Here is a 13,287-nt window from a genome sequence, read left to right as displayed (position 1 = left end):
CTATCCCATCTTAATCACATTCTATTATGCAATATTTGAGAATCACCGTCAATAGGTCCGGGATAACCCGTTGTTCCATTTATGAATACAATATTGCCCAACATATCGATAATTTTAAGCTCGCAACATCAACAATATCACGACACATCTGCACAAAATTATACAGGAGAGTACATAAGGTTATTCTATTACAAGCATTGAGATCGTTTATCAGTGTTAGAAAACTGGCAGCTCCCTACGTTCCTTTATTTATAAACTCGAAATTACGGGATTGACTATAAACTTAAGTGTATTTAATACAATTGCCACCTTACAATCGAGATGGTAGTTGTATTAAATATATGTAAGTATTGTAGTCAATCTCTGAAATTGCCTCTGTATTGCCGTGAGTCTTTATCCCCACACAAAATCAAAGTACAAGACTGAATGAAAGCGTAGCAGTAGTTTGGAGCTGAACGATCATCACCTCCACGCTGAAGCAACAATCAAGCTTTTGCCTTCCCACCCGAAATGAAGCGCCCCTGCCTCCTCCTTCACTTTGTACCTGTCACTGTACTGTCTGCTAAGATCCCGAATCGAATCAGTCACACTGGTGCTCATAGGACATGAAGTAAATCCTGCCATGGTCATCCTAGCCCTCCACTTTCCAGCTACCTCATACCGCTCTATTCTTTCCTCTCCTTCGCATGCCACAATGTTCACTATGTCCCGTGCAAGGCACTGCCTTTCAACATTCATCCTATCCTGACTCTCCCGAGGGAGAGCTGCATCAAGGGAATCATAAACAGCAGAGTAATAGTTGTAGGCTTCAACAAATCTTGGGATAAAAGGGGTTGTATTGGTGTTCACATCTTGTTCTACAACTGTAACGAGTTTGGGCCTCAAGCTTTTCACCATCCGAAGAAGCTGGTCTCTCTGGTTAACTGTTGAAACACTTTCGTCGGGCATGTGGTGAAGCTGAAAAGCAAAGTTAACCACAACTGCTTCCCCAGGCTTGCAGCCGAGCATTGAAGAATTGACGATTGAAGTCCTCGAGGCTACTGCACGAAACTCGAATGGAACTTTCAGCGCTTCTGCCAGCTTCTCAAGCCTTTGTCCAATGATGTTAAGGCCTCCAACATGACGCTGAACTGTCTCGGGATCATCCACCCCTGTTAACTTTAAGTGTGGTGGCTTACCTGGCAGGCTCGAAAGTGTTTGTATGAGGGTTATGTATTGATTCCCCTGGTTTACGTCAAAATCTATGATGTGAACTCGCTTTTCATCTTTGCATGCCTCTATGATGGCTCCATTTGCTGCCATAAATCCAAATTTAAAGCAAGGACACACCTCAAAAAGGATTTGCATGGCTGCAAGGCGATAAGAAGACGGGGGTTCCTTGCATTTCAAAGACTTGTAAAGAAATTTTCCTGAGGAAGCCAAGCGAGCTGCTAGGCCTTCCACCATGTAAGCTGCAATCCTCTGTGTGGGATCTCCTTGAATCGACACCATCTGTCGAAGCTCATTTATCATCGTTGATGCTTCTTCATTGTTTCCCTCTGAAAGTGCACCAGCGCACTCAAAAAGCAGCTGCTTGGGTGTCCGAGGAGAAGCATGTGATATTTCTTTGTTGATGCTGATACTGCTCGCGTTAGAATCAGATGATGAAGACTCCTTGGGTGAGTCATGGAGCAATTCACTCTGGATCGGATCAATCCATTCACCTTCCACTTCCATGCTTCGACTACAGCAATTTTTCTCCCCATCATCTTCATCATCATCATTGTCATCAAGCAGTGCTCTCTCCAATTCTTGAAGCTTCAATCTCATCTTATCTTCATCAAAGCTATCCGCATCGGGGCTTTGACTCTCTAAGTAATCTGACTCAAAATTGGACATTAAAGAAGTGATATATGGATTTTGAGTATTCAAGGAGGAAACTGATCCAGCTGTTAGCTGGTAATATGAGGCACCTCGTGGGTTAGTCGAACTTCCAGAAATGCCAGAGCTGGATGGATGTGTAACTTCTTCCATTGGGGAGTCAAGGAAGTACTTCTCGTAAGTCTCACTGCTGTAAGAATCATTCACATACACGGCCTTGTGCTCATCGGCCCCAAATATTTGAGTTGACAAGCTGGAACCGTCATTGCTGCCATTTAAAGAATATAATTTGCGATTTCTGTATGATGTGGTGGAGAGCTCTGCTGGCCGAACTAAAGACATGGTTTTGGTTTACTTCTTCTGTCGTTGAGGAACACAAGTTCTATCACACAATTCGAGTTTCTGCATCACAATTTGTCGCCCGTTAGAGGGTAAATAACTGTCAAACAATCATTAACACTGGAAACTAGTAAATTAGACCAAGCGAATCTGGAAAGGGATCCTCTCCGGATCCCTTCCTCCTAATCCACTAAATCAGGGGATTCGGACCATTGAAATTATCCAACGGCTAAAGTTATTATAACTTTTAAAGTGGACCCCTATTTGTAGTTGTTGGATCAAATTTCAATGGCCGGATTCCTGATTTGGTGGATAAGGAGGAAGGGATCCAGATCCCTGTCCAGCAAATCTGGTCGAGCCTGTCCAATCCAACAGATAGTAATGTCTGCTAAACTGTTTTGAAGGCATATATACAGAACAACAACAACAACAAAAGACTATTCATCATATGTCCTTTTGCAGTGGCAGGTAAAAAGAGTTGTGCAAGAAAGCAAAATCAATGGAAGTGCATGACCATTCACCCTTGCGCTCGAGGTTCCAAGTTCGATTTCCCCCTCCCCCGATATCGTCTGTATCAAAATGTTGAAATTTTGAGCCTAAACAATTAAAAGCTGCAATTAAGAAAACCTTGAACAAGCTGAACAAATTCTGAAATAAGCTGGACCTTTGAACAACATGGGAACTCCGGAAAACCCGAAAAAATAAATAATAAAAAAACAACAAAATTGTTTTTCATGGTAGCTGGCAATTGCAGAGGAATAAAGTTGTCAAAACATCATGACAGAAAGACAGAAGATTTCTGAGATTACAACAACAACATGCATAACCATCATCAGAGAGAGAGAGAGAGAGAGAGAGAGAGAGAGATCCATGCCTGCCTGAACCAATGATTTCATAGACTTAATTATCTATAAATACAATAATATATATGCAAATAAACTTCATGACAATTAAGTTCATATACAAGAGGAGAGATTTAAGAATAAAAAATATAAAAAATATAAAGAATAGGAGGAGGAGGAAAAAGATAAGTACCTGCTTGCTGCAAGTGAAAGATGAACCCAAAAATGAAGAGGAAGGTGAGAATTTGGTATGAACCTTGAACTTTGAAGGAAGAGGAAAGAGTTGAGGATTTGACCTTGTGATTAAGACAAAGGAAAAGGGCCAAAATTCCTATGGTGATATAATATAAAATAATTAAACAATTTTTAGATTTTTATGAAGTAGTTAGGTTGAGAAGCAACAAACAAGGTAGAGAAGATAACCCAAAAAGCAAATTTGAAGACCAAAAACATAGACAAATGAAAAATGACCTCGATTAGTAAGAAAATAAATACTAAGAAACTGTTGTTATTTGGGTGGATATTAACTACCTATTTGAAGCATCTGACCAGAGAAAACACTGTTTTGTTAAGAGGAGACTTTGGTTTTGGGGCAGAAAATTCCAACATTCAGGAACTTTGAGGAAGAAAAAAAGGCAGTGAGAAAAGAGAAATCCAGCCAACAATTCCCTACAGAGGAAACTTCCTTCCTTTGCTTTTACCTCTTCTTTTGTTTTTGAATTTTCTGTTCATAAGTCAGTCTGCATGTTTATACCAACTTGTCTGACTAATGTTGTCGACTGCGCAATGTGATGCTCTCGTTGCTTTTGTTGTGACACTGTTTGCTTCCAAAGCACAATCATGGGGTCTTTTGAAAGTTGTCCTTCTTTACCTTTAGCATTTTAACCACTCGACAGGTGTTTGAGCACTACCTCTTGAAGGGGTCGACAACAATATAGACTATGTTCGAGGGTCTCGAACCCAGAAACCTCTTGAAGATAAATAATTTACGGATTGTTCGAGGGGTTTTGACTTGAGAGAGGGATTTTCTCATGTCATGACGTACCACGTGTCAATGGTCTATGATGCAGGTACAATGTTATGATTTTAGAGTTTGGTCAACAACTTAGTACTAATCACATTGATATTGGCTTAATTTAGGACTCGTTTGGATATGCTTTTAAATGACTGAAAGCGCTTTTAGAGAAAATGTATTTGGGTTCCAAAAACACTTTAAGTGTTTTTTACAAAAAGCACCAATTATATGCTTTTCTAGAAAGTGTTTTTCCAGAATTTACTAACATTTTTACTAAGTATTATTTCTAAAAATATTTTCATCAAAAGCATTTTCAGTTATTTTAAAATTACATCCAAACGGTCTCTTAATCACATGAACAACCAAACATGTGTTGGATATTATCATTATAAATATTGATGTTATTCATAGTAGAAGTATTCATTTATAAGTAGTAATACATATTGTCAATGCTTTATTTAGATTGCATTCTTCAACATAATATATTAATTATTTTTATACAATAACGTTATTGAAATTAAATCTTAGTTAGATAAGAGAATTGCTCTTTTAAAGTGAGCAAATCGAGACCAAATCTTCTGCATCCAAAATGGGTGTGGCCTCTCTATGACTCTAACACGTATTCAATATCTTAACTTTTCTTAATTTTGTTGTCATGAATTTAATATGTGTCAGACACTTATTGAGGCTACACCCATTTTGGGTGCAGAAGATTTGATCTCGAGCAAATCCTACTTTTGGCCAATCAAATTCCGACTCATCAAATTGGAAACCAACGAATGAATCTATGGTGGCACATCGATTTTAAAAGGGTCAAGTGAGTTGGGTAAAAAGTACTTGGACTAAACTTGTATGAACAATTGTTTGTACGGTAACGGTTGAAAAATATGGTGCAAAAGTTTTGTTGTGCTTAATCCTTAGTGACGTTTGATCGGAACTTTATTAAAAACACTTCATGGTGGGGCCGCTGCAATTCTCCATTTCTCACTCCCCATGGAATTATAGCTTTGTATGACAAAGTCGAAGGTTTTATATTCAGACCTTTTTGCTACAAACTTTCACTAGATGGAAAGAACGAGATATCTTACTTTAAGGAAAGAGGGAAGAAAGAGGAGATTAAACACGAAATGTAGTAAGTTAATGAAAATCTCTAATTATTAAAACACTTTACTATTTAGCCTTATAATTAATTTACCATGAAAGAGTATAACATAAAAATACTTTCTTATAACCGTGAGACGTATTTAGAAGCCTTGTTGATGAGTTCAAAAAGCAAATGAACTACATCAAAGTGTGTGGACAAAAATAAATAAATCGAGAGAGGATTAACAACAACAAGGTGTTGAACTTCATTGCATTTTTTTTAAAGGATAAATAGAGAAACTTTACATAAGTCTTATTTGCACAGTATTCACAAACAGTACAACAACAAAGTCTTATCTCATTAATTTGAGTCGGTTGATAGTAGTTTCAAACCGTGCTTAAAGAAATTAATTAGAACATTGCTAAGACGTGTCTTTGAAGCATAAACTCGCCTTAATATCCTCCATATCTTACCAAATTTGTTTTCAAAATAGTCTAATAATAACAACAAAGTCTTATCTCATTAATTCAAGTCGGTTGACCGTAGTTACAAACCATGCTTAAAAAAAATTAATTAGAACATTACTAAGACGTGGCTTTGAAGCATAAACTCTCCTTACTTATGCTCCATATCTTACCAAATTTGTTTTAATAATAACAATATGAAAATCAGTTTATACTTGTATGCATCTGTAGTGGGAAAGGAATCATAGATATGTCGTCAATCATGGGGTTGGGCTGTGGAGTAAAATTGCGCGTGTGAAAGTGTTGTCCAATGGAAGTATTAATCACTGCAGGACAACTTGAAATTATTTTAATCCTTCGTCCTAATCATCCTTATCTTATCCAATACATAAGCACTACAGTTCGGATATTTACAAGTGTACAGATGTATAATCAAAAGTTGTTTTCGTCGCTTCATATTACTGTTTAATGATATATATTTTTTTATTTAAAAGTTAAAAATAAAGTTCATTTTTTTCGAGTAAATCCGCTTTGAGGGTAGCTAATAAAACGGTCGCTTAGGACCTTCAATCTCAAGGGCCCCATTTGATGCAGCCCAAGATAATTAACATTGTCTATGTATTAAACATGTTGGTGGCTTTTCATTTTTCAAAGTCATGTTTTAATTAGATATTTAGAAACTATAATCTTTAGCATTAAATATTTATGCTATCAATTATTGTAATCTCCCTATTTAAGGGGATACTTATGTACTCAAAAGGAAGCCAATAGAGTAAATTAAAAGTAATCTAAGAATACGAGTTTTCTCCTTTCTTAAATCAAGTGTGAGGTTTGGTCGTGTGAGTGAATCCACGATTAGCGACGTGAGTGATTCTGTTGCCACTGATCAAGTGATTCCCAAGTTCTATCGAGTGATTCCCAGGTTCTATCCCCGTAGAGACGTGAGTGATTTCATCCCTTTGATTGAGTGATTCCCAAATTATCATCCCGTGTCTCCCCGAGACTCTTTTTGCTTTTCTTCCCCGCATCACCATTTTTTTTAGATGCTGTATGTACATATAAATATAGCAAACTTATAGGACATCATAATTGAGTTGTGGGTGCAGTAAAACCGGCCCACCTCTTTTTTTTTTTTTTTTTTTGGGTGTGCAGCTCGATACTGGGAGCTGCACTTTAGTCGTTAACTTTTTTCTTCTTTTTCGAATTTACCCCAAGGGATTAATGGCCCAATCCAGCAGTTGAATACAAACAAGTATCATCCTAGTCCAAATGTATATATTTTTTTAGTTTGCTTCTCAAATGAGCCTCCAATAACAATTAACAAAAACCAAAAAAATCATAAAAAGGGTGAGACAAAAAATAACACGCATCATATTTTGCATTCCTCTTCAACATATAAAGTTACATATAAAACCGCATCATATTTTGCATTCCTCTTCAACATATAAAGTTACATATAAAACCTAAGTCCCTTTGCAATCCTCTTCGTTCAAACTCCCAATCTTTCCATTTCTATTGAATGTGTAAATCAACTCTCACATGATCATTAATTTATTATTATATCGTGCTCTAGATAATTAATAATCAACAATAAACTAAAGATTTCAAGAGAGTAAAAACTTGATTGATAAATATAATAAATTCAATAGCGCTAATCGGTTCTCTTGTGTTCCTCCTGGAATCAACATTAGAATAACGAATATTATAATCATCTAATCTTTGAATAATAAATTATTGGAAAAAATATATAAATTCATAATTTTGGTTATATCAAATTACAATATTCAAGAGTTTATATGGATGTACAACAGACTGAAGTGCGTAAAAACTCAAGAGTCCATTTTTAGTAGCCTTGAGCCTCAAAATTTATGGGCCGGCCTTGTAATTGACCCATTATGGGACTGTAATCCTACTCCTCCACCCTAGTGTGATATGCCCGTCATGTCTTTCGAGCAAGTCAAGGAGTTTCTTAATATCTCTCTCTCTCTTTTTTCTTTTTCTTCCAGGGAAATCTGGTTATGTATCAACTTTTGAAACTTGATCACTTCACTTGTAAAAATTATGTTAGGTTGAGTTTTTGTTCCACATTGTATTTTGTAAAACATTGACAAGGTTTCCGCCTTGAGGTTTGTTGAGCCTAAACATGTTGGGCTTAACCTATCTTGAGAATACTCGGGAGTACAATGCTTGGACGGGTGAGCCTTTTATTTTTAGGATTTTTGAGGTACGTGCCAATGCCACGTATTCGAGATATTCTGAGCATGAAATTTGTCAATATAGAAATAAGCTAATCATAAAGTATTTACACTTACACTTACACTTAGTTATCCTTAAAAAAATTGTATGCATAAAAATAATTACATTTGTTGATGCACAAAACCGGAGGGGTCTTGGAACAACGTAAATCTGACCGTGAATCTGCAAGAAAGTAAATAACACAAGATGTATCGTGGTTCACCCCAAGGTTTGGACTACGTCCACACTAATATTGTATTTCTGAGAGGATTGTGAGGGAGAAAGTGTGAGGATCCTCATGGCCTAGGAATTGGCCTCTGAGGGTGAGAGTGAGGCCCCCCAATTGTGAAGGTGAAGGGTCATTTTATAGAATAAGGGCTCTTCACTTATTACATATTTTCCCCTTCCTTTATTACATAATTACATGTAAGTCCCCCGAGTATTTATACGAGATCTAAATACGGAGGCCCTAAGTATGGTACAAACAGTAGTCCTCCAAGTCTTTAGTCAAGGGAGTCTTTTGTCTGGAGACTTGAAATTCAGTCTATGTGTGGCCTGAAGTAACTAGATGTTGTCTTGAACTGATGCTCGATATAAGGTGGTGCTCAATCTGAAATTATGCTCAACTAGAAGTAGCACATGTTGCGAGGCTGCTCGGCTTGTGGCTAATGTTGCCTTGGTGGCTCGGCTTGTCGCGTCGAAAGTGAGGGAGTCCCTTTTGTAGAATAAGGGCTCGCTCCTCAATACAAAAATGATGGGCTAGAGTTGGTGCTCGCGGCGAGGCGGTTGCTCAGCAGGCGGCGATGCTCTCTAATGATGGTGAGGGAGTCCCTCTTATAGAATAAGGGCTCGCTCTTCAATACATAAGTGATGGGTTATGAGTGATGCTCGCGGCGAGGCGGTTGCTCAGCTAGCGGCGATGCTCTCTAATGATGGTGAGGGAGTCCCTTTTATAGAATAAGGGCTCTCTCCTCAATACATAAATAATGGGCTAAGTCCTCCAAGTATTTTTCATGAGGCCCAGTTGAGGCCCAATATATGGTGTATAGTGTAGTCCCTCAAGTCTTCGGTCAATAGAGTCTGTTGGCTGGAGACTTCAAATTGAATCCATGTATGGGTCGAAGTGGCGGTTGTTCGGAGGTGGTATTTGTATACCCGACATTGAAGCTTTGTAGGTGAAGCTTTGCAAGTGAAGCTTTGAAGCTAGAGCTTTGTAAATGAAGCTTTTGAAGCTAGGGCTCTGTAAATGAAGCTTTTGAAGCTAGGGCTCTGTAAATAAAGCTTTTGAAGCTAGAGCTCTGTAAATAAAGCTTTTGAAGCTAGATTGACATGAGTGATGCTCATGAATGTTTATGTATGATTGACATGAGTGATGCTCATGGATGTTGTCATGAGTGATGCTCATGAATGTTGTCATGAGTGATGCTCATGAATGTTGACATGAGTGATGCTCATGAATGTTGACATGAATGATGGTTATGAATGTTGACATGAATGATGGCGATGAATGTTTATGTATGATTGACATGAGTGATGCTCATGTATAATTTGAAGTACTGGACGTACTTTTGATCACCTGGTTGGTGATAATAGAGGCAGGCTGCCGAATAATTTTTTGTAGTACTGGACGTACTTTTGATCACCTGGTTGGTGATAATAGAGGGTCTGGCTCTTTTAGGCATATATGCCTTCGCCTTCCACATAAGCTTCCAGCTCATTATTTTAGGCTTGCCTTTTTTTATTACCTTATGGGGTTTATACAGATATATCCGAAAGATAAGAAGAATAAATTACATCATTCAAAAATAAATCCGACCCTCTGCTCAATGGGTCACACCCATAATTCTCAGTTTGAGGGTATCTTTCTTCGACCTTGCCTCTTGTATCTTGCTTTCTAAAAGCCGTGTATTAAACACAAGATTATCAACAACAGCTTTTTGTTGATCAAGTTGAGATTTCAAAATATTACCACTATCAGCAAAAGATTTACGCCTCTTCAGAGCCTCACGTGCAAGATCCTCCTCTCCTTTACACAAGATTATCATGTGTATGGTGTCGGAAAGGTTTCAAAATATTCAACAAGATGCTGATCACCTCTCCCTTTTTCTCCATCACCACTTTTTTGCTCAATTCTTTTCCTCCCTTTATTCCTTGCTTTTCTTTCTGCTTTTACTTTTGCTTTACTGATGGTCTCAGCAAGCAACATGATGGCTTGTTGGGTGTCTTCATCTCAAACAATGTGCCGGTAATTTTGAAGACCCCGACCATGCAGACTGCAGAAACAAGGTTTTCGATTGTCTTGATGGTTGCCCAGTATTTCTGATTCCAACTCATCCAGCAGTTCCCTGGCCTGAACTTCCAACGTCTGCATTTCACCGAACACTTGGTGTGCAACCATTTTAATCTCTTTCTCTATTGTAACAATTATGCCCAGCTTCCCATCACTCACCATGACATCGACCCCATTAACTATTTTGCTGAAAGACAGCTAAGACTGAAGGTTCTTGCTTCCAAACTTGCAACTGACTCAGGAAATGAAGCTTCCCATCCGTTGAATGAAGAGGTTTCACGACAGTGTCAATGCTAAACATCCGTTGAAGGAACTGAAAGTTACGCTGGAAGCTGTATCGGAGCTCAGGGTTGATCTCAGTGAGAGAATCTTGATTATCTTGGTCTTGAGAGCGCTTGGTTTTCTTGCGAGTGACGTGCATGGTTGGAGTCAATCCTGGCTGGCTCGTCACTTTCAGCTTCCTTTCTGGGAATTCAGCTTCCGCCTCTTCTTCCATCATCCACGGAGTTGATGACATCAATTGCTTCTTCGTCTTCAACATGGTCGGCACTCTCTCTGTACTGCCTTGGCGGAAAACCTTGATCTTACGGTCTAGCCCTCGGGCTATAAGCACCAAGTGCAAGTTCTGTATTGCTTGGACTAGGGCTGTTGGGTCCAATGGGTTTAGGTCTTTCTCATCGTTTCTTGCGGCAACACCAATTATTTAGTACTCGTTTCCCACGGCAATGACAGTGATGGAAGTGGCGGGAATGAATGGCAGGACGCGAGTGGCAAACCACTCGTCCGCGGCGGCCACTTCCGTGCTGATGTTGGGGACATGGTTGTTCTCCATAGCGACAATGAGGTCGATCTCGGTGTTAGGAAATGCCTGGAGGATTTAGGGGTTGGTGTCGTAGATTTTGACCTTGTCTATGAGAGTAGCTTGGAGGAGTTGAGCCATTATCTTTGAAGGTGGCAGGTTTCTTCGGAGAGTGCCGTAGTTTATGCCTACAGCTGAAACAACGACGTTCGGGAATGGGTTGAAAATCAAAGGGTGGAGAAGGAGGAGGAGGAAGAGCAAGAGGGAGGTGGCCATGACGGTTCAAGTTCAAACAAGTATTGTGTTTAGGCGCTGCCGCCGTGGCCGGGAACTAGAGCGGAAAACATGGGTCTTGCAGTGACTGTGCATGTGTTTGGTTTTTTGGTTTCTGCAGATTCACGGCGGAGGTGAAAAAATGAAAGAGAACCGACACAACTTTTCGTATCGTTTCCCACAGACGGCGCCAAATGTTGATGCACAAAACTGGAGGGGTTTTGGAACAATGTAAATCCGACCGTGAATCTGCAAGAAAGTAAATAACACAAGATGTATCGTGGTTCATCCCAAGTTTTGGGCTACGTCCACACTGATATTGTATTTCTGAGAGGATTGTGAGGGAGAGAGTGTGAGGATCCTTATGGCCTAGGAATTGGCCTCTAAGGGTGAGAGTGAGGCCCCCCCAATTGTGAAGGTGAGGGGTCCTTTTATAGAATAAGGGCTTCTCACTTATTACATATTTACCCCGTCCTTTATTACATAATTACATTAAGTCCCCTGAGTATTTATACGAGATCTAAATACGGAGGCCCTAAGTATGGTACAAACAACATTATTAGTGGAGCATATCAATTTTCAAAAATGTGGGAAGTTCTCTCTTTAATGCCAAAGTTCCATGCCTAGAAGTTATAGACATACTTGAGAAGCTACAAATATTTTGGCTTGAACAATTATTTGTGGCATTATTTGTACTTATTGACAGATATTACTATGTGGAGGTTATTCTTATATATAACTGATAGAGTAAGATCTTCAGGTAATTGGTCTAAGGCACATTGACCTGGAGCCCTATTACACAGTCATATCGGGTCAGATTCTAACCCAAAGTTAAGTTGGGCCAGATTGGGGCCGTAGAAAGGCACATTCATTTTAGAAGTACGTTGGGTCAAGTACAAGAGTACTTGAAGGAGGCCCAAAGAAGTCTTGAGATCCAGACCAAAAAGAAAAAGACCGACAAATCCTGGGTTTAATCGGACAAACTGATCAGAGTTTAGGCTTGGTGGGTTTTGACATTTAGTTTGAGCCTTTCATACTTTTTCTCCAATATCTTCTATTATTTTTAGTATATTTTTTTATATAATTAAACTACTATTTACACCGTTTCCAAAAAAAAAAAAAAAACCTACTATTTACACCATATTCACATACAATTTGTGAAAATTTTGAAGATATGTATTGAAAATATCCATATTTAAGATTTTCAATACGACACTTGTAAGGTTGATACATTTAGCTATCTTTCGCGTAATTTTTTTTCTTCCATATGGTACCTTTTATTCCAATGGAGTCTTAACAATTCCTTTGAATATGAATTTCACGTCTCACATGCCAGTTCACGAACAATTCTTCGTGTTCTTATTAGATTTTTGTACACGTGATATCTTTTATGTTTAGCTTCAGATGTCAAGGGATGGTGTGTTTTGAATTCCGTATGTCTAATCGCTTCATTTGCTTCCTTTCAATTTCTCTATACTTCTATCATTTTAATTTACATCAACTAGACTTGTCGTTGTACTTTTGTCAAAATTGTTTTAGAATCTAAAATTCGTGGGGAACTTGTGGATTAGATGTTTTGAACATGTTTTAAAGGGAATTCTTTTTCTTGAGTGGTTTCATCCTAATCAATCAGGCGGTTATGAACTAACATGTTCTCCATGGCTTATGAACTGACATCTTTGCTTCACTCTTAATAGATTGAAAGGATAATTTTCTAAATTCAATGTATTTTGAAGCTAAATAAGAATGATTTTTTATTTTAAGGATTTTAGAAGAGAATTAGACATAAAGAAAATTTCTCTCTTCTACACCCGATCTCACCTTTTTTTTTTTTTTTTTTTTTTGCCATATATTGAACTGTAAATTCGCTTAATTAGTAATTTAGTAGGTAGGATGTCATGCTATCACTAAAGTGATAACCGTCACAAATTCCTGGCTATAAGATATTATAGAAAATTAAACAAATGAAATGATAGGACTTGCAATAAACATGCCATAAAACTACATATATATATATACACACACACACACATACATATATATAACCATATCTATTTTAGATTCTTATTATTTATCTCTACTAATT

General features: G+C 38.2%; 1 protein-coding gene across 7 annotated transcripts; it reads right to left on the bottom strand.

Annotated features, from left to right (window-relative positions):
• Positions 1 to 42: 42 nt before the first annotated feature.
• Positions 43 to 3,773, bottom strand: LOC103429435 (scarecrow-like protein 1). Of its 7 annotated transcripts, XM_070805586.1 has the most exons (4): positions 3,235 to 3,755; positions 2,714 to 2,795; positions 1,953 to 2,262; positions 43 to 1,859 (listed from the first exon to the last, which is right to left on the bottom strand). In XM_070805586.1, exons 3-4 carry the CDS (start codon positions 2,200 to 2,202, stop codon positions 463 to 465), a joined length of 1,647 nt encoding a protein of 548 aa, XP_070661687.1. In that variant the 5' UTR covers positions 2,203 to 2,262; positions 2,714 to 2,795; positions 3,235 to 3,755; the 3' UTR covers positions 43 to 462.
• Between the last annotated feature and the right edge of the window lie 9,514 nt (positions 3,774 to 13,287).

The sequence above is a fragment of the Malus domestica genome, chromosome 10 (assembly GCF_042453785.1).
Source record: "Malus domestica chromosome 10, GDT2T_hap1".
In the NCBI taxonomy this organism is placed as follows: Eukaryota; Viridiplantae; Streptophyta; class Magnoliopsida; order Rosales; family Rosaceae; genus Malus; species Malus domestica.
The sequence above is the reverse complement of the archived record's forward strand: the minus strand, read 5'-3'. Positions and strand labels throughout refer to the sequence as shown.